Source organism: Phyllostomus hastatus, unplaced genomic scaffold (assembly GCF_019186645.2).
Source record: "Phyllostomus hastatus isolate PE091 unplaced genomic scaffold, TTU_PhHast_1.1 phas_scaffold_93, whole genome shotgun sequence".
Lineage (NCBI taxonomy): Eukaryota > Metazoa > Chordata > Mammalia > Chiroptera > Phyllostomidae > Phyllostomus > Phyllostomus hastatus.
The window spans coordinates 44,078,789-44,101,683 of NW_025334042.1; the positions used below are offsets into that span (position 1 = coordinate 44,078,789).

A 22,895-nucleotide genomic window follows, 5' to 3' on the forward strand; every position below is an offset into this window, starting at 1 on the left:
TTCTTAAACTAGATATGACTGAACAACAATCATTTCCATGCAAGTTATTCAAAACTCCTTCCAATTTCTGCTAACTTTAGCCCTGTGGAGTTTGGAGTAAAAAAATTACAGCATAGATTGCTTGTATCAAGGGATACATTCATTACTAATATGTGCTTAAATGTAAAAAAAAATTTTTTAATGCTGCAAATTAGAATTACATTTATATAATACAACACATGATTTTTATATTTTCAGTTACAATCTAGAAATTATTAAAGAAATATAAAACGAAGAATAAACATTTTTCTTTTCAAATAACAAAAACATGGATATTGCTAAAATATATAACCAAAATGTCTTTAACATTAATTAATCAGAATCTTCAACAGTTAGCTTTGCAAGACATTGTTAACAGTTATTATAAATAACATTGCTGTGCTCAAAGCACATACAGCAAAAATATTTTAGTAAGTGGCTCATTTTGGATGCACAGCACCTAACACATCTTTTTCTTTTTCTACTTGTCAAGGGAGGCTAAGTTGTCATTAGAATTCCTTCAATTGGTGTTTGAAATTGATGAAGTTTTAGGTGTAAAGGCTTATATGCACACCTATAGAGATTTCTGAACACCTTTTTGTTCTGACACTAACTTCATTACAAAATTTCTAATAAATATTCTGTGCCTTATTTTCACATTGCTGTTCAGAATATGACTAGTTTGAGCATTTATTCCTGCAATATTCAAAATTATGCAGAATATAACCATAGGCCACCTTATGGTTTTCCTGGCCACATTACTTGTACCTATAATTTGGTCCAGAGTGTCAACTCCTGACTTTGTTTGGTTGTAATACTCTATTATGCCAGGCTTTTGCGAACCTAAATATATGTTGTCATCAAAATGCATACTTGAAACTAAAATTACCTTTTTTCCCTCTTTTGGGGTATATGAGATACAAGAGAGCAATCTGCACCAAATGCAAATAAGTTGTCTTTTTCAGGCCTTCTTTTAGAAGATAGAATTCAGGGGATAGTTGGGGTATATTCTTATGAACAGGATCTACTTATGAAAGTGCTTCTTTTTCAAGTCGGAGACAAGATTTATACCAGTGAACCAGTTATCTGCTGCAATATTACGTCCTGATGGGTAAATGGGTTCTTCAGGTCTCTTGATTACATTTGCTAGTTTATTACTAATCAAGTAAGGACCATCAAGCTGCTTACTGGAATATATTTCAAGATTTCCTGTATAAAAAACTTTTGAACTGACCACAGCAAAAATTTTTATACCGTATTTACTGGGCATGGATGGACATATTATCTAAACCCACATTTGCCTCTAAATCCAGGTAATGTTTTGTCTGTTGTTACATTCTGTCCCATAGAGTAACAATTTTCTACAAATGCTGTGAAAATCTCCTTCACAATTGCTAATGTGTCCACTCACAAGCATTCTAAGAGGTGAAGTTTATCATCAAACCTGATATAATTATGAATAAATCTAAATCTCCATAAAGATATTAAGTCTAAAAAGTTCAATCCCACTACCATCTAGCCCATAAAAGATGCAAATTTAGCTCATTACTGTGATGTAAACCAGCAAGATGCCTAAAAATGCTTTCAATTCAGTTTTGTCTATTCATTTAGCATTTCTTTCTCATGGAAATCAGCTCAATATAGAATCAATGTATTCACTTGTATATAGTAAGATTAGATCTAAAATATTTGTGATAAAGCAGTACAAAGTTTCAAGTTCTGTCCTGACATTTTTTTGCATTTGGCTGAACTAACAGAAGATGACACAAAATAGTCTGGCTGTTTTCTGATTTGTCTTCTTATTGGATTTTCCCTCCATTTTCATTCTTTATCTTTTCCAAAAATATACTCTTCATTCATGTTTATTTCATCTTCACTTTCTTCACTAGAAATATCTTCCTTAGTATCAGAATCTTTTGATCTAATTTCCACATAATCTTCATCTTTTAAATCACTTTCATTTTCACATTTTACTTTATCATTCTCATCATTGGACTGGATGGAGTAGCATTGACTAAAGTTCTTCAACATTTCTTGGGTTATTAAATCAATATATACTTCCAGCCATTTTCAACAATAAATGAAAACAAAACAAAACAACCCTGACATCCAAGTTCGTGGAAAAATAAAAAATAAAAAGCAACTACTGTACACCAACACTGACTTCGGAGTTTGCCATATCTCTCAGATACAATTTACTACTGAATATCACACACCCTTATGAAACACATGTTATAACAAAACTGATAGCTTAAACATCGCTTAACATTAGTCACAGACAAATGAGTAGCTAGTCATGACCTTGAACCTATGCACTCGATATATGTAACAATATTTAAGAAAATTGTTTGTGTCTCTCAAATCAGCCATGACCTCCGCAGGGTTAAAGTGTTAAAGAAAGAGTTCAGAAGTACAACTAAGTAAGATTTGTCATAGAAAAAATAGGGTAGTGACAAGTACATATTTAAATAGTGATATTCTAAAGAATCACAGGTTGCTTCACACTACCTTCTATTTGCTAGTAAGGGGCATATAACAAACTAATTTCTTAACAAATCTTAAAAAACCCCAAGAGTGTTACATTAATAAAGTTATTTAGCACAATGACAAAAATTGTATTTATACCAGAAAAGTCAAGCTAGCAAAGCATGGGTTTACAACTGGCAGTACACACATACATCTAAAATGGTTTCTAATTATAAAATAACTTGTTTATTTATTATTCATATCCACAACTGGTACTCACTCAAAGCTGAAACTTTGCTATTTCTGACAAGGCTTTGCTTTAGCAGGTAATCTGCCTAGTCAAACTGCTTGGTTGTGCTTTTCATTCTCTGGCATTGAATTCCTCTTCCTCAAAGCCAAATAATATTTCCACTGAGAGCTCAATTTATTTTGTTGTACTGTCTCTGTTGTCTGATACAGTCACTTACTGTCCCAGATGACTTTTTTTTTAAAGGTTTTTATTTATTCACATTTTAGAGAAATGGGAAGGAAGGGAAGGAGAAAGAGAGAAACCTTAATGTATGAAAGATACATCAATTGGTTGCGTCTCACCAGCCTCCAACTGGGGAACCTTGACCACAACCCAAGGCATGTGCCCAGGCAGGGAATCGAACTTGTGACCTTTTGATTTGCAGGCCAACATTCAATCACTAAGCCACACCAGCCAGGGCTATTTCAGGTGACTTTTGACTGGTACAGATTTGTTTTATCGAACATGGCAGTTACATAGCACAATATAAAGTAAAATATTTAGATTCAAAATCTGTGAAGCATGGAATAATACATAATGTTTTGAACTTTCTAGACTATAATAAGAAGTTGGGTGTAATTGGACTTCATATCATTTTGTTTAATTTTTCTTAACTTTTAAAGTATTGCAAATTTTATATCAATTTTAATTTTATTAAATATTTACATTACATACACTTCACTTCGCATAAATTTTTGTGATGAGGAAAATGTTTTATAACTGTGTTTTCCAGTATGATAGTCACTAGCCATAAGTGGTTACTGAGACTTGACATGGAGTGAAGAAGTAAAATTTAAATTTAAATTAAATTAAGTAAAATTTAATTTTAATTTGAAAAGCTACATTTGACTAGTGGCTATCATTTTAGACAACATAACTTTAGAAGAACCACCCTAAGAAACAGCCATAACAGCATCATTTTCCTGTCCTGAAAATGTTACCTTGTTCAAACAACAACAAAAATCACTGAGCGAAATAAAGATGTTTATAAATTTTTGATTTTAAGTTTATTTTATAAAGTAAAGCTAGCTTTCCAATAAATGTTAAATAAAAGCCACCAGCTCTATCAACATTTTGTCTGTCACATGTTTCCTAAAAAGTACCCCATATACTTTTCATTGGAAATATAGCTAAAATCCACAAGATACCCTTAGAAATAATCACAATTTTGATCTTTAATATCATACACAAAATTGCTCAGACTTGTACAAAATTAAATATTTTCTACTTTAAATCATTTATGATTTCTTCAACTACAGTTGACATAATTATATTAGTCTCAGGATTATAACCCAGTGATTAAATGTTATGTAATTTACTATTATTCTGATAAAATCTCACCCATCTGGGACCATACATAGTTATGACAATATTACTGACTGTACTCCCTGTGCTCTACTTTACATCCCCATGACTGTTCTGTAAATACCAATTTGTACTTATTCCCTTCATCTTTATCAACATCCCCTCAAAACTCCTTCCATCTGACAACCATCAGAAACAGTCTCTGTATCTATGAATCCCTCTGTTCTGTTTGTTTGTCAATTTTCATTTTCAATTCAATTGTTGGTAAATATGCATTTATTACTTTATTATTCATATTTTTATTTTTTTTCTTCTTAAAGATAACCCTTTAATATTTCACATAATAGTGGTTTGATGGTGATGAACTCCTTTATCTTTTTCTTCTCTGGGAAGCTCTTTATATGTCCTTGAACTCTAAATGTCAGCTTTGCTGAGTAAATTGTAGGTCCTTGCTTTTTTATGACTTTGAATATTTCTCACTAATCTCTTCTAGCCTGCAAAGTTTCTTTTGAGAAATCAGCTGACAGTCTTATGGGGCTCCCTTGTAGGTAACTAACTGCTTTTCTCTTGCTGCTTTTGAGATTCTCTTTTTGTATTTAATCTTGGTGTGGGCCTCTTTAGGCTCATCTTGTTTGGTACTCTATGCTTCCTGGATTTGCATGTCTATTTCCTTCACTAGGTTAGAAAAGTTTTTCATCATTATTCTTTTTTTTTTTTTAACATAGGTTTCGAATTCCTTGCTCTCTCTCTTATCCTTCTGGCACCCCCATGATGTGAAGGTTGGTACACTTAAGTTGTCCAGGGTCTCCTTACACTACCCTTACTCTTTTTGGATTCTTCTTTTGCTGTTCTGCTTGTTTTCTGTGTCCTTATCTTCCAAATCCCTGAATTGATCCTCTGCTTCATCTACTCCACTGTGATTTCCTGTATTCTTCACTTCTGACTGGTTCTTTTTATGTTTCCTACCTCTTTGTCAACATTCTAAATTCACCTGGCATACTTATAACCTGTATTTTGAACTCTGTATCTGGTAGATTGCCTGTCTCCATTTTGTTCATTTCTTTTTCTGGAGTTTTGGTCTGTTCTTTCATGTGGTTTGGGTGGTGCTTCAACATGATCTGAAGCTGTCCACCAGGTGCATTGGCCCTGGTGCTTCCTAGGAGGTGCAGACCAAGGTCAGCCACTGCCTGTGTTCTGCCTGGGGCCAACTGCTACAAAGCAGTTGACAGATGGCCGCTACTTAAGCTGGGCTTGGAGGTGCCCAGAAGAGGCCAAGCTGCAAACAACTGCCAACAGCCCCTAGTGCTGGGCCTAGGGCCACTCAGCAAGAGGTACTGGGCATGCTGGGGCCAGATGCTGCTTATTTGAGAATTTTTAGGAAAGTCGGAAGCATGAGGTAAGACAGGCAGTTCATATAAAAAAGCTATCACACACAACTTGGGCTGGCCCACAATTTGGGTGGGGTGGGATCTTAGATTAATCACCAGGGCAGGGCAAACAGTGATAGACAGGTTAGTAGAGATTCAGATATTGTGTCCACCCGCCGGCCCTGTGGAGGAAAGGCTTAGAAAAAGCACAATGGCCTCTGCTAGCACTTTTGTCTGGAAAGAAAACTGTTCCTATATCTCTCGCCATGATGCCAGAGAATTCAGTTCATCCTGTATGTCACTGATGCCTTTTGAGCTGCTGTGCCAGTCCTGGGGTTAAAGCAAGTTAGTCCAATTAAGTGCATGTCCAGATCCTTTAAGAGGAACACCTGGGACCCTAGAAGCCCTCTGCTTCATTCAGCCACAACTCCCACTGGTTTTTACAACTAGAAGTTATGGGGATTTCTCTACTTGGCACTGGATCCTTGGGCTGGGAAGCCTGGTGTGGGGCCGGGACCCCTCACTCCTCAGAGGGAACCTGCTGGACCCAAGATATCCCTCCAAATTGTTACGTGTGTGTGAAACCAGCTTGTTCCATGTCTGCACCTTTCCTAACAGTCTCAATGTGGCTTTTCTTCATAGTCTTAGTTGTAGGACTTCTGTTCAATTAGATTTCATGTGGTTCAGAATGATGGTTGTTCCTTAGTTTAGTTGTAATTCTGAAGTGATTGTGAAAGCATGCAAATACTGCATTTACCTGTGCTGCCATCTTGACTGGAAGTTGAAACTAATTACTTGTAATAGCTTTAATTTGGTCTATAAACCACAAGTACAGCCAACTTTGTCAAAAATCCTTCATTTTAGAGCAAAAGTCCTAACTAAAGATCATTATGTCCTTGTTTTAAAATTCATGCCATTTATTCATGCCTGATTTATTCAACACTTTTTGTTTTTCTAGGAAAAATATTATTTCCTTGAAATGATTTAAGAGGAAGGCAGAAAATAAAACTATCAACCTAATGACTTTTCAATAAGTCTATTATAATACCTAAAGCAATACAGTGAAAGAGATAGGAAGAATATTGTTAATATAGAAAAAAAAGTAAGTACTCCATTCCTGGATAATCAAAATTTAACACAAAAAAGTACCAAGACTTGCAAAATACTAATCAGCTATCAGAAAGACCAAAATTTTCTTTCTAAATAGCTATTTCTGATCAGCTTTAAAGAAACTAGAATGGTGCTTCTCTAACGTGCGTGGGGAGTGTATGTATGTGTGTGTGTAGGAGGGGGGCGAGTGAGACCTTTAAAAAGACGAGGCAGAATGAAGCTACATGTGCAGACTGAATCTTTATACCATATGAAGGCAAATACTGGACTGTCAATTACATGAGCCATGCAGTAGGTTAACATAATAAACCAATATTATCTCTAAGAGAATTACTAAGTAAAGAAAACTCAATTCATATGAAATATTACAGAGAAGCTACTTGAAAATCTTTGAGGAGTTGTAAAGAACACACTTAGAATAATTTTCATTGTATTAAAGATAAATGATGGAAATCCATTCTCTAGTGGACTATAATAACAATTTTAATTTGAAACAATAGGAAAATCTTACCTGTGATGTGCTATCAGCCGCTTTCTTATTAACAGAAGCATCTATTGTTTTGTTTGTCTGGTTTTCTGAAGAGTCAAGGAAAAAAAAAAGTCAGCCATTTTTAAAATCACCTAAAAATGTGAAAGGTTCTGTTGCTTTATATACAATAATGTATGCAGTTTTCTTCAATTTTTTTGGTCTGTCAGTATGTCACCTATGTAAATGGACTCTCCTATAGAACACTGCCACAATATTTTTCAGAAAGGAAAATTCACAACAAATCAAAAAACTTCACATACCCATTGGCCCAGAAATTTTAACTCTTATTCTAAGAAATATCTTAATAAGAATAATTTAAGATGTGCTTACGTAAATGTTCTAACATGAGTGAATGGTTAAATAAGGTACCATATTTCCATATTATATATCTTAAGAAAAAAATTGAATGACATGGCAAAAATGTAGTAAGTTCATTAGAAAGATAGTTAAAATCACAGTGATTCTGAGGAAATACACCTACATAATCTCAGTAGTTCAATCACAGATGATTTTTCTTTATTCATTTTTCAATTAAGTTGTATTGAATTTGTGGTACACACACACACACACACACACACACACACACACACACACACACGGGTTACTTCCATAATAGCACAGAAAGTAAACCAATGTTTTTCTGCCTCAGTATTGAAAGAGATGTTACCGAATTTTATCAAATGTCTTTAGAAGCTACTGAGGTGATTATTTAGGGTTTCTTCTTTGGTAATGTAGTGAATCACTTTAACAGAAGTTTTCTGATGTTAAAACAACCATTCTTGCTTTTTGTAGATAAATTTCCTAGGCAAAATACTGATTTCTTTCATTTGTAAATCTTAAGAACACATGTAAAGTAAATTATTTATATTTAAAAAAATAGGAGATAGAACTATGTATTTTCATATATACATATAAAACCTGTAAAAAAAATCAGAATAAATACCTACCTGCTAGAAGAGGTTTTTCAATGCTAGGGAGAAAAGAAAAATAAAAGGCCCTTACAATTTCTCCCTACACTATCCGAATTATCTTAGTTCTTATTGTATGCAGCTATTACTTATTTATTTATTTTAACCTCTAGATTACTTCATTTATAATTAACCAGCATCTGTTTTGTTGGACTGTGAAATTCCTGAAATACTACTTAAATAAAAAATGAATCCCAGGCTACTGGTCCTACATGGCAGAGTATTAAAATAAACTGATAACATACAAAAACATCAGTAATTTACTACCAAAGTTTGTTAGACTACATTATTTGAGATTTGAAACTCATTTTTATTTGCAAGTGAATATAAAAGGTAACTTCAGAAAAGCAGCTTCGTTTTATTTTCTGTTGAAATATCCTCACATAAAAAAATTCCTCAACACTCAGAAAAGATTTAGACTGCTTAATAAAAGTTTCATATACATATAAATGCATACACACACACACAAACACATATACTATCAAGACTGAGTTAATTATTCAAAGAACTGTAATAATATTCCTAAGGAGATTTTCAATAAATATTCCCCTACCCTTCTGTTATATACTATTTTCTTCATTTTTAAAATGATATTTTACAATTTTACTGCATCTTTTTTGTTTTCTTTTACTATAATGTCTACCTTAGATGACTTCTGAAAGTAAAGTTATAAAATCAATCTAGTCTGGGTGTGACATGAGAAATTGTACTTCAAATCTTTCTATCATTTGAGAAACATCACTATCTCATTATTCTTATTTTTAACCAATACTGCATTTTTGCCAGTCATAAAAAGGTTTTATATACGTGCCAATTACTAGTGTCCCTTAGTAGGTGCTGAACAATTGTATGAAAATGAATGAGATGCAGAACTTTTAAACCATTTTCACAATACCATCCCTTATCTGTATCACAAGAGCTTCCTAATCGCTCTCCCAGCTCCATTGTTCTCCCCTCTAAACCATTCCCCTCACTGCAGCCAGTGGTCAAAATCCTTTGATCCTATTTTCTACTTTCTTTCAATTTATTATCTCATATCTTTGTAGACCTCCCATATCTTCTCATAAAAACCTGCATATCTAATTCAACATATTTATAATTAATTACTTACTTAAGAGTCAAGTTTCCTATTTGATTACAGCTTAGTGAGAACAGGTAATATCCTATACCTCTGTGTACATCTACAGGACTTTAGAACAGTACAAGCATTCAATATTTCACGAATGACTGACATCACCACTAATTTAAGTCCTAAATTTCCAAACAGTCTCTAGGATGATTTTTACTCTAGTGTGAACAGAAAATACTGACTTACTCTATGAGGATATACAAATGATAATAAAATACATACAAATGCACACAATCTGCTTAGACAGCATACATTCTCATTAGGTCAAAACTACCTACGTAAGTACAGGAATTTAAAAGTTTTAAATATGCATCTAATTAATTAATCACATTAGGTATGCATTAAAGTTTGGCTTCAACCTTCACATTAAGCTAAAATTTGCATTTTGGCTTCAGCTTAGGTTCTGGGAAATCTAAAACTTTAGCATCATTTATGGGACCTTGAAATTATGCATGATAGTAAGATTTCATTCTAATTAACATTATGAATGACATACAAAGCTTACCATTCACATTTATGGTTAATGTCTAATAAGTCACTTTCAAATGTATGTAAGCATTCTAAACAGAACCTGAGATGAAGATCTCCTTAATATAATTTATATTGGGTTGGCCAAAAAGTTTGTTAGTTTTTTCTGTAAGTTGGCTCTAGTAGTGCTTAGTTGTCTTTAACTTTTCATACTTTTGTTAGATTGTCATATCAGTGTGCAGTTTTTAAAAAAACATCAAAATTGGTGAATTTTTGTGTAGCCATTTTAATACTTAAGATGGAAGAAAACATGTAACATTTTTGGCATATTATGCTTCATTATTTCAACAGAGGCAAAATCGAAACTGAAATGCAAAAAGAGACGTGTCCAGTGTATGGAGGAGGTGCTATGTCTGATGGAACATGTCAAAAGTGGTTTGTGAAGTTTTGTGCTGGAGATTTCTTGCTGGACGATGTTCCACAGTCAGTGGACCAATTGAGGTTGGTAGAGATCAAATTGAGACATTAACTGAGAACAATCAATGTTACACCATGGGGAGACAGCCGACATACTCAAAATATCCAAATCAATAAAGTTATTGGTGAAAATGGAAAATGTGTCTTTTATTCTATGGAAAAACTAACCAGGCTTTTTGGTCAACCACTTTGTTAAAGTACATATAAATATATTAAATATATGTTGAAATATACAATTTTAAGTATAAGTATAAATGTATACTATCACAAGAAAGAATGTACTAATTAATGATTGTGAAAACTATTCATTCTATATAACTTAAAAAGTCAAGTAATTAAATAAATGTAAAACAGACCGACACTGATTACTATTAATAGAGTGCATTAGCTAAATAGCTTGGGAAAAAAATTCCCCTTGTGTCAATAAATATTCATAAAAATTTTAAAAGAACAGAATAATGAAATTATATTATAATTCTGATACTTATAGAATTGTTTAGGATACTAGTATTCATAACACTAAATAAAATCTTTTAAGCTACTTATTTCTTTTAAGGCCACAGTCTTTCAGGAAAAGCTCTACATTTAAGAATATCTTGTATCTTGGGACTAAAAATTAAAACAATGTCAACTTGGGCTCAGTGTTTCATAAAGAGGAAAAACTCCCAAATCACATAAAACAATGACCATGATAAAATCAAGCATCTTCCATCTTATTAAAAATTACTAAGGATCAGAAGAAAAAATATTAGAAAAAAATGAAATAACCTCCAAAAATTTTGCTCATTCCCTGAGAGTTAAAAGTAAGCATCTTTTAGTGTTCCCAACATGAATTAGAGTGTCTAAGAAACAATACAGTAGCCAATAATACTAAGAAATATTGTTGTTGTACTATGCAAACATTTAATTTTAAGTACTAATATCAAAAACAACTGCATTTTTATATAAAATGTCAGACTTACTCTTACATCCCAGATGTTAGTTATATGTAGGGTAATATTCAGATTCAGTCAATTATTATTTTATCTGTCACTCACTGACTACTCTCTCAGCAATTCTGTGAAATACCATCACTATTTTATGAGAAAATATACACAGACGGCAAGACACCACTAAGAGCTACATGAGAAATTTTTTAAAAGGCTCTAATATGTCACTTATAAAAGTAATATTGTACTTCAGAATCTGTGCCTTACATTTCATGTTACTTACTATATCAATATAATAGCTACTATAGCAATTCCATATGATGTTTACTTATTCTTGTTATCTTTCCAAAAGTGGTGGGCATAAATGTAAAGTCAGAAATGAGGCAAAATAAAAAAGTTCAAGTACATACACAATGGAGTAAAGACAGTCTATTCAATAAATGATGTTAGAAAAGCTGGATGTATACATGCAAGAAATGGAACTAAACTACCTTTCTATACCACATACAAGAACAAACTCAAAATGGATTAAAAACTTAACTGTAGAGACCCAAAACCATAAAACTCCTAGAAGAAAACATATGCAGTAAACTCTCTTGACATTGCTCTTAGTAATATTTTTTCTGATATATCTTCTTAGGCAAGGGAAACAGAAGAAAAAATAAATGAGATGGCATCAAATAAAAAGTTTTTTTACACAGTGAAAACCATCAACAAAACAAAAAGGTTTCCTGAAACTGACTGCAAGATATTCATCAGTGATATATTTGATAAGTGATTAATATCCAAAATTTATGACGAACTCTTACAACTAAACACCAAAACAAAACAAAAAACCCACTACATACAACAACAAAAATTCAATTAAAAAAGTAGGCAGAGGACCTGAATAGACTTTTCTCCAAAAAGGACAACAGACATCTGAAAAGATGCTCAAAATTACTAATCACCAGTGAAATACAAGTTAAAACCACAATGAAATATCACCTCACACCTGTCAGAATGTTTATCCATAAATGAACAAATGAGTGTGGGCAAGGATATGGGGGGAGGGTGAACCTCATGTACCGTTAGTAAAAGTACAACTGTTGTGGCCACTATGAAAAAAGTCTGGAGGTTCCTCTAAAAATTAAAAATAGAACTACCTTGTGGATTGAGTGTGGGCTGTGAACTAAAGCATCACAGGTTCAATTCCCAGTCAGGGCACATGCCTGGGTTGCAGGCCAGGTCCCCAGTGGAGGCCACATGAGAGGCAACCACACATTGATGTTTCTCTTTCTCCCTCTCTCCCTCTCTCTCTCTCTCCCCCCTCCCTTTCCCTCTCTAAAAGTAAATAAATTTAAAAAAAAAATAAAATCTTAGAAAAAATAGAACTACCTTATGATCCACCAATTTCACTTCTGGGTATTTATCCGGAAAAAAAAAAATCCAAAACATAAATCTGAAAAGGTGTATATTCATCCATATGTTCATTGCAGCACTATTTATAATAGCCAAGATATGGAAGCAACCTACGTATCCATCAACAGATGACTAGATAAAGAAAATATGGTATATATACACAATGGAATATTACTCAGCCATTAAAAATATAACCTTATCATTTACAACAGCAGATAGACCTAGAGGCTATTATGTTAAATGAAATGAGTCAGACAGAGAAAGACCAATACCATATGATTACAGTTACATGTGTAATCTAAATAACAAAAACAAACAAAAAATCCCCAAAACAATCTTACAGATACAGAAGCAAACTAATGGTGGCCAGACAGGAAGAGGTTTGAGAGGCTGGGCGAAAAAGGCACAGGGGTTAAGAAATACAAATTGGTCACAGGGATATAAAGTAGAGCATAGGGAATGTAGTCAATAATATTGTAATAACTGTGCCAGCTGGGTACCAGGTTTATCAAGGGAATCACATCATAAATTACATAAATGCCTAACCACTATGCTGTACCTAAAAGTAGTATAAAATAATACTGAATGTCAACTATAATTGAAAACAAATAAAAAATGTGTGCTTCCTAAGAATAAGGAGGAGTTTCACAGATTTTGAATACAAATACAATCAAGATCTCCTTGCAATACTTCAAAGTGGAAACATAATCATATAATATGACATAGAGGAAAATATACAACAGAGAAAACAAAAAGCAATCAAACATTTTCTAGTAAATTACAGAGGGCAGAACCTATTTTAAACTGTTCAAATTTGGAAGATGTGAGTAGTTGAGTATACAAAGGATTTTTCCAAATGGGTAGGAAAAATATCTGATTTGTTTTTTATAATTTTTTTAATTTATTTTATTTTTAGAGAGGGAAGGGAGGGAGGGAGAGAGAGAGAGAGGGAGAGAGAGAAACATTAATGTACGGTTGCTGGGGGTTATGGCCTGCAACCCAGGAATGTACCCTGGCTGGGAATCAAACCTGGGACACTTTGGTTCCTAGCCCACGCTCAATCCACTGAGCTACGCCAGCCAGGGCAAATATCTGATTTTTTAAATTAGCATATAATACATCAATTAGATACTTTAAAATAAATGTGTTCTATTTGGATATTGTTGGCAAAGGTATTATCAAAGTAATTCATAATACTTGCTACAAAGCCCAAATAAAAAATTCACCCAGATTAGTAAAATTCCTAAAAGAGAACGACAAATGCTAGCTTCTCACTCAAAATAAACTCTCTCCAATCCCATTTTAAGAACATCATTTCTTATGTAACTAAAAAATTACTAAAAATAATCTCCAGGATACTCTATTTTACTTCCACAATCACACAAACTGAAAAGTTCAATTATCAAAAGGCCACTAACATGTGTTCATTTCTATTATTAAACCTATCTAGTGACTTACCAATTCTTGGGGTAGTAGTGCTGCTCTGTTCTGCAGATGACGAGGTACTAAAAGCAGAAATTGGAATTTTCATCTGTATAGGACCTCTATTATTTGATGGACTGTAAAGTCCTGATGGGCCTACTGTGGGTAAAGAAGTCCTTGTGGCTTGTACAATAGAGTGTGCTGTTGGAACAGCCTGTACAGCAAGTGTTGTTCCTAATGGTGCGGCACTGGCAGGAGAGTTCCTTTGAATAGTAGAACTGGGCACAGAAGGAACATTGTTTGTTTTAGTGGGGTTTGGCAAGGATGGCAAGGATGGCAAGGATACTGGATTTTTGGTAAGACCACTCACTGCAGGTGGACTCTGTACAGAAATGAATTCAACATTGCCAGATGGTTGATTAGTCACTAAAGTCCCCGGATGGCTCTGCAGGAGCTGAGGCTGAGAGGATACTGCAACAGGTACGTGCAAAATCACAGGTAGAGATTGTAAAGAGATTGTAGGTTGGGGATTTCCACTAGGCACCTGAGTAGTAGCCACTACTGTAGCTGTACTGGGTGCAGGAAGAATTGATGTTGCTGTCAAAGAACCCGAAGTCACTGGAGTCTGCAGTTTAGGTTGACTACTGACAACTGTTGGAGGAGTGACAAGATTGGCTGAAGACACTACAGAAAGAAAAAAGAAGTCTTAGTTTAAATGACTATCTCCATTTATCAGCTAGAATAATATAGTACAATATAAGCTTAGGGCATTACAACAGATACAGTAAAGTCCTGCATAATGAACTTTCTTCCAGATTTAAATTCTTCAACTTCTTAGACTTAAATTTGTAGAAGCATTTTTGCATCTATGATTGGTACATTATGAAAACATCACATGGTTTATGAGTAACATGGAGGACTGTTATATGATTACCAACACAGTTTCTGAAAACTACTAGAACCACTTTAGAGTAACTGGAAAAACAATGGAAAACTTGGTAAAATTGTATAGATATTTTTGAAATTATACTAAAAAAATTATGAATGCTTAAAGACTGGCAATATATAAACTCAAATAGAAAATCTAGTAAGTGTCACCACTATCAATGAATAATATGTAAAATTGGTCATGTATTTTATCATTTGGACCATGTGAAACCTGACCTGTGGACCAAGTTATACTGAGTTGCCTGGGAGAGGAACTAGAGAGAGAGGGCTGCCTGTACTGACACTCTGTTGACATTATATGATACAGAAGACAGCGAAGTAAAGATGGGAGATAAACTGAGAAGGGAGCTGACCTCCAAAACCAGACAAAATCAAAATGATGGTCACTGGAATGTTATAATAATTTTGGTTCAATTATTTGTTTTTCTCTCATTTGAATAGGTTTAAAATAGACGGTCAAGTTTGTTTCTCACCGACTTTTAATCTTTCTTCCAAAATCACAGGCACACCTGAACAGCAATTTTCAGGTGTGATCTAGCAGGACCCTTGTATATAACTGAGGCGCTTTCAGGAACTTGCAATCAAACTACTTTGATAACAGTAATAAAATATTACTTTACATTTTTACCATGTAGGTATTTCAACTGATGGAGCAAAAGCAATGGTACAAAAATGTGGGTAGTGGCACCAAGCTATCACTATTCTTTACCATAAAGTGTTCATAGTAAAAAGCAAGCAAAATTATTTTCACTTAAGAATATCCATGGTGAAGTAGTAAATACCACTTTTACTAAATCTCAACCATTGAGTGAACGTGTTCTTAATATTTTGTGTAAAGAAATAAGAAGTACACATAAAGTGTTATTGCTGCATGCCAAAGTGGGATCACTGGCTCAAGGAAAAGCATTTGTAAAAGTATGACTGTGTTGTAGGCTCAGCTAATAGCCATTTTCATGGAAGTCCTTCTTACTCCAAAGCATGATATACAGCTACACTATGGTTATTCTTACTTGGGTATGTGACAAATCATTTCGTGAAGACAAATCACATAAGGCAGTCACTTCAAAGAGAACAACTGAGACATTTGGTCAAGATGGCGGCACAGGCAGATGGCTCCCCTCTTCACAGAAACACATCAACATTACAACTAAAATATGTAACACCATCACTCAGAACCATCAGAAATTAAGTGAATGGAAGACTGACAACTACAAAATTAAAGAAACCATGTCCATCCAAACTGGCAGGAGTGTCACAGATGCTGAACAGGCTGGTCCCTCCACCACATATGGTGGATAAAAATTTGGGAGAGATAACTCAGGAGTGAGGAGTCCAAGCCAGATACCAGGCCCTGCAACCACAGGTTCCAGTGCCAGGAAGATAAGTCCCCACAACTTCTGGCTACAAAAATCAGTGGGGATTGAGTCAGTGGAAGAAACTCCTGGAGCCCCACACAGTTCTTGTTAAAGAACCCACATACGGACTCACCTACTCAAGCCCAATTCCTCTGAGCTCCAGCACCAGGGTAGCAGCTTGAAAGGCACCAGTGGCATAAAGGGAGGAATTGAAGTGTCTGGCATCAAGGCAAGCAGAGGCCATTGTCCCTTTCCTAAATCCTTCCCCCACAGAGCCTGCAAGCTGGGGACATGTCTGAGACTCCATCAAATTAGCTAACACTATTTGATCTACCTTGGAGATCCTCAGAGTCTTCATCTCAACCAACTTACTGGTCAACCTAAGATGCTTTTCCATATGAATGACTGGTCTTAGATCACACTTCAACAACTTACTAAATCCTCTAAAACAAGCAACAGCTGGCCTCAGTGAGCCTGAGGCCTAGCATTAGTAGCAGTCAGTCTAAATTCACAGCTTGGCTTCATCTGGGAATCTCTAAGCCAACCGCAAGTAGCAACCATCTCAGACTGCTTTATAGCTCAGGCAAGGTGGCCAGAGGCAGTACACAAGTGGAAGCTAACCTTGACCTGTACCACCTGGGACACCCCAGGGTCAGCACAACCAGTGCACAGCTACAGACCATGTGGGAGCACCATCACAATGTCCCTTCACAGCTGATCATCCAAGGAGGGTGGAAGTTGGTGGTAATTGGTCACAATCAGTCCTTGCAGCTGACTGGCCTGGGTAAATCCCTCCCATTGATGTGCCAACAGCAACCAAAGCTCAACTACAAGAGGATGGTGTAGTCGGCCCACACGAAAGGCACACCTCAAGTACCCAGCTTGGGTGACAGGGGAGACTATGCCACTGGGCCCTACAGGACACCTACTACATTAGGCCACACTACCAAGACAGGGAGTCATAGAAGCCTTACCTAATACATAGAAACAAACACAGGGAGGCTGACAAAATGATGAGACAAAAAAACATGGCCCAAATGAAAGAACAGATCAAAACTCCAGAAAAAGAGCTAAATGAAATGGAGATAAGCGATCTATCAGATGCAGAGTTCAAAACACTGGTTATAAGGATGCTCAAAGAACTTAGTGAGAACCTCAACAGCATAAAAATGATCCAGTCAGAAACAAAGGATACACTAAGTGAAATAAAGAACAATTTAAAAGAGACAACAGTAGAATGGATGAAGCTGAGAATCAAATCAATGATTTGAAACATAAGGAAGCAAGAAACAACCATGCAGAACAAGAAGAAAAAAGAATCCAAAAAAAAAAAACCAAAAAAACAAAATGAGGGCAGTATAAGCAGCCTCTGGAACAATTTCAAGCATTTCAACATTCGCATCATAGGAGTGCCAAAACCAGAAGAGAACGAGCAAGAAATTGGAAATCTATCTGAAAAAATAATTAAAGAAAACTTCCCTAATTTGGTGAAGAAAACACATGCAGTTCCAAGAAGTACAAAGTCCCAAACAAGATGAATGCAAAGAGGCCCACTCCAAAACATATCATAATTAAAATGCCAAAAGTTAAAGAATCTTAAAAGCAGTAACAGAAAAGTTAATTACCTACAAGGCAGTTCCCATAAAACTGTCAGCTGATTTCTCAAAAGATACTGTGCAGGCTAGAAGGGATTGGCAAGAAATATTCAAAGTCATGAAAATCAGGGACCTACAGCCAAGACTGCTCTATCTAGCAAAGCTTTCATTTAGAATTGAAGGGCATAGAATGAGTTTCTCAGAGGAGAAAAAACTAAAGGAGTTCACCATTACCAAACCATTATTTTATGAAATGTTAAAGGGACTTATTTAAGAAAATGATCAAAACTATGAACAATAAAATTGTAAAAAAATATATCTATCAACAATTGAATCTAAGAAACAAACTAAGCAAACAAGAGAGACAGAATCATGGATACAGAGAGCGTTTTAATGGTTGCCTAATGAGGAAGGTGTGTGGGAATGAGTGAAGAAGTGATGGAATTAAGAAGAATAGGTAGGTACACAATAGCCATGGAGATGTTAAGTACTGTACAGGAAATAGAGTAGCCAAAGAACTTACACACATGACTCACAGTCATGAACAACGGTGGGGGGACTGCCTAAGGGAGTGGGGGGTGCTAGGTGGAGGGGGGGGCCAAAGGGAGAAAAATCAGGACAACTGTAATAGCATAATCAATAAAATACAATTTAAAGAAAAGAGACCAACAGTATTTACTGACAATAAAATCTTAGTTTTAAAAACCAAAATTACAACTTTATAAAAACTTATAACTATCACTAAGAGCATGGCAGCTTCCAAACCTTTAAAGACTTTTCTGAGAAGAATCAACAGTGAAATAAATTAATGTAGTTTTTAAAATTATTAATAAGGTGTGACAACATTTGGAAGGCTTAGGTAAGCCAGTGAGCATTTTCAAAATGATCATTGAATGGTATTAGCAAAAGATCCATCCAAGTACAAGACAGATAAATGAATTTTAATTAAGAAGTCAGAAAAGTTCACTGGCATAGTTTCAGAGTCCACTTTGCAACCAACCTTTAATAACTACTTGACTTTCAAAGGAAATATCCACAAGTCTCTAAAAGGGCTTGCCCTTTTCCAACTACATATTTGTATGAGGCTGAATTTTCTTCATAAACTTCCATCAAACAATAAATAGAAACAGACTGAATGCAAATATAGATATAAGAACACAGCTTTCATAGGCCATCTCAATGTTTTAAGTGAGACATAAAACAAATTTATAAAAATGTAAGACAATCACATTCTTTCCACTAAATTTTTTAAGCTTAGGAAAGTTATTTTTCATTAAAAATGTTATTTGTTACATAATATGGGTTTATTATTTTTTAATGAATAAGTAAACATTTAAAATTTTTATTTTAACTTTCCCTATAGTACATATCAATTAACATATAACCCACATAAAATCTTTGGGATTCTTAATAGTTCTTTAAGATTACACTGGGATACAGTGACTTGAAAGTTTGAGAACCACTACAGTAGAGATTTCAATTTCTGTATTTCCATGCATATATGTAATCCTAATGTTTAAATAAAATTTCACACTTAGAAAATTTTAAATCAGTATGCCTAGTTTCTTAGAAAACTTCATCCTCAAAAGAATATAAAAAGAAAACCAAAGACTTCAATTATTAAGAACATATACTTCAGTGTTAAACAATATTATTTATTACCTGTATTCACAGGGGTCTGAAAGGATGGCGGTGTGCTCTCACTTACATTTCTTTTAGACTCCAGCAACTGTCTCACTGTACCTGTATTTCTATGAAATATATGTACACACAAATAGTCAGTCATGCATATGCTATTCTGAGGAACATCAATTTATGTCTAGATATCACAGTGGCCCACAGGAAAAAAGAGTTGGCAGACTTGGGTGCTGTAGCACTGAACTGCACATGAATGTACTAAGGGAAAGCTAATGCACAAACCTCAGAACGGTGGGGGTATCTGACATTAGGGAAGAGTTTTCCTCTTACATTCTAATGCCCTCAATACTTTTACCTGAAAACCAATGTAGGTCCTAATATTTGCAGACATTAGTTTTTATAATCCCTGACCAAAGCATTTCTCAATTACTTGAGAGAATACTATTTAGTACAAGTGATTAAAGAAATCTGCAATGAGCAAAGAAAGCCTTATAATAAATTAGCAAACAAATATTCACAGAACAACAATTACAACAAAGCAAAAAAGAAGGTAATGTACTTAATCCAGTACACCATACACTTATCTCTACACAAATAAAGACATACGCACCCCCATTTTCACTGCAGCATTATTTAGAATAACCAAAATAATGGAAACAACCTAAGCGTCCATCTATGAATGATGAACGGATAAATTTTTATATACACACACAGAGGAAAATTATTTAGCTATAAAAAAAGAATAAAATTTTCCCATATGAACCAGCCTGGATGGACCCTGAGGGCATTCTAAGTGAAATTAGTTAGAGAAAGGCATATACCACACAATATCTCTTATATGTGAAATCTTTAAAAAAAAAAAAAAATTTAACTCATATGGAGAACAGTTTATCAGTTGCCAAAAGTGGAGGTAGAGGACGAGAGAAATGAGTGAATTATTTTGTTTTTAGTGTAACAAATTAAAAATTTTTAAAGGCAGAAAAAGAGAGGTAAACAAAACGTGAAATAAAATCTTGACAAACAACAGACTGTTATTCTTACCTGTACGGTACATTATTATTGCTGTTGACATCAACTACAGACTTTCCTGGTGATACAGGTACAGGTGGGTTTGGTGGACTCTAGGGGAGAAAAATACCAAGGTAAAATAAAACCCAATATACAACAAATCTTTAAAAATAAGACCTGAAATGCTTTATCAATATATTATCTGTTACTTCTACAATATAGTGAAAAATATTAATAGTTGAAACAATTTTAATCTTGAAACTACTGCTTCATATAAAAGAAAAATTTATTAATTCCTGTATCTGTTTTTGAGATAAGTAAATTTAAAATAAAGAATATCAAAATGGTTTACATGCTATAAGGGTCATTAACAATAAAAATATAAATAAAAAGCCAGACACATTTATTCAATAAATATCTAGTGAATGTCTACATATGCTATACTAGGCATATCAGACTCTGGGTCACCATCAGAAACTCAACAGTGTACATATTTATTCTTCTTCAGAAGCAACAGATTATCAATTAAGTGGCATCTTAGGTCACTAATCAAAATTTTCAAATCAAAATTACTTTTTAAAACTTGCTTAAAAAATCATTACTTGCCACTGTGGAATATAATTTTATAAAAATCTGTCTCAGTTCTAAACTTAAGTATCAACTAATTTCAGCCTTTCCCAAAAAACAGGGAATACAGGAAAGGAACTGTAATATCTACATATAAATTACCATTATTTGGGTCTCCATCAGTAGTGACACTATTGTTATTTATTTCTTAAATTGAGAAAAACAAAATTAACTATGCTCAAGACTTAATTAACTATAATAATACATGTTATATCAAAGTTGTAAGTACTCAGGATCACATCAAGAGGATATCACTAACCACTCTTCGCTTCTCAACAGCAAATACACCCTGCTGCTTTTCACAGGAAAAAAGGACAATTTTAACCAACCAGTATAGCACTATGCTAGTTATGTATATGAATAGATAAAAGATAGAATTAAATTGCCCAAATTTCAGCCAAAGAACGCTAGACACACAAAGAAGCAGAAAACTAGGGCCCAAAGAAATAAATCTCTAGGAAAGAAACAAAGATCTATGATCTACCTAATGAAGAATTTTTTAAAAGTGACATTACGATGTCACTTTTTAATGAAAGAGAATATGGACAGAAAACTAAATGAAATTAGGGAGATGATGCATGAAGAAAATAAGAACACTAACAAAGAAACAGAAACTTTAAAATGGAACGAACAGAAGTCCTAGAGGTGAAGAATACAATAACTGAATTGAAAAAATTCACTACAGCAGCAGTCCCCAACCTTTTTGGCACCAGGGACCAGTTTTATGGAAGATAGTATTTCCACAGACTGGTGGGGCAGGGCAATGATTCAAGTGCATTACATTCAAGCTCAACTCCTGCTGTACAACCCAGTTCCTAACAGGTCCCGGACTGGTAAGAGTTGGGGACCCCTGCACTAGAGGGGAATCAACAGAATCAATGAACCTGAAGAAAATCATCAAAAATTAAGTTATAAGAACACACACACACACACGCAAAACAATTTTAGAGTACAGAAACCACTGAATGAACCAATGCATGAATATGCGAATCCAAGATTAGAAAAAGAAAAAAATAGCATAAAGTCCATTTGGATAATGGCCAAAAACTTACCAAATTGACATACAAACTCAAAAGGCTCAAAAATTCCAACTACATTAACACAAAATCACCTGCATTGAGAAATTGACATACAAACTCAAAAGGCTCAAAAACTCCAACTACATTAACACAAAGACACCTACACTGAGAAATATATTCAAGATTACAGATATACACGAGTCACAGGTATGAAATTCAAAAGTAGCAACAAAAAAGTGACACATCACATTCAAAATAGCTCCCATAAGACTACCAGTGGATTCTCTCTGCAGAAATCTAACAGGACACAAGGGAGTAATATAATACAAAGTACCAAAACAGAAATACTGCCAGGCAAGAATAAAACTTTCATTCAAAAATGAAGGTGAAATTAAGACTTTCCCAGATGTAGAAAGCTCATGGAATTCATCACCATAAGATCTGCCATGTAAGAGATGCTAAAAGGAGATATTCAAGAGAAAATAAAAGGACACAAGACAGTAACTTGAAATCATAATAAAATATGAAGTTCTCCGATAAAGATAAATACATAAATAAATAAAGAACCCTGCATTACTGTAAAGTTGGTGCATAAATCATGTTTAATTCTGGTATATAATTTACACATTAAAATAACTGTAAATCTGGGTTAACCTCAGAGGAAATACTTATAGAAGATACATAAAAGGGAACTAGAAAATACTGTCACTACAAAAAAAAAATCAATGAAACATAGGAAGTAAGAAAGAAAGGAAAAGACAGACACAACAGCTCTAAGACAAATAGAAAACAATTAACAAAATGGCAATAACAAGACCTCTCTATAC

At 34.3% G+C, this 22,895-nt stretch overlaps 1 protein-coding gene across 3 annotated transcripts in view; it reads right to left on the bottom strand.

Moving 5' to 3' along the window:
- Positions 1-22,895, bottom strand: part of LOC123812908 (activating transcription factor 7 interacting protein) — a 118,389-nt gene that overhangs the window by 22,524 nt on the left and 72,970 nt on the right. For all 3 annotated transcript variants that reach the window (XM_045829821.1, XM_045829820.1, XM_045829819.1), the window contains 4 exons: positions 20,456-20,535; positions 19,439-19,527; positions 13,915-14,562; positions 7,067-7,131 (listed from right to left, as the gene is read on the bottom strand). In XM_045829821.1, coding sequence (XP_045685777.1) covers positions 7,067-7,131; positions 13,915-14,562; positions 19,439-19,527; positions 20,456-20,535 — 882 coding nt within the window. The remainder of the gene's footprint in view (positions 1-7,066; positions 7,132-13,914; positions 14,563-19,438; positions 19,528-20,455; positions 20,536-22,895) is intronic.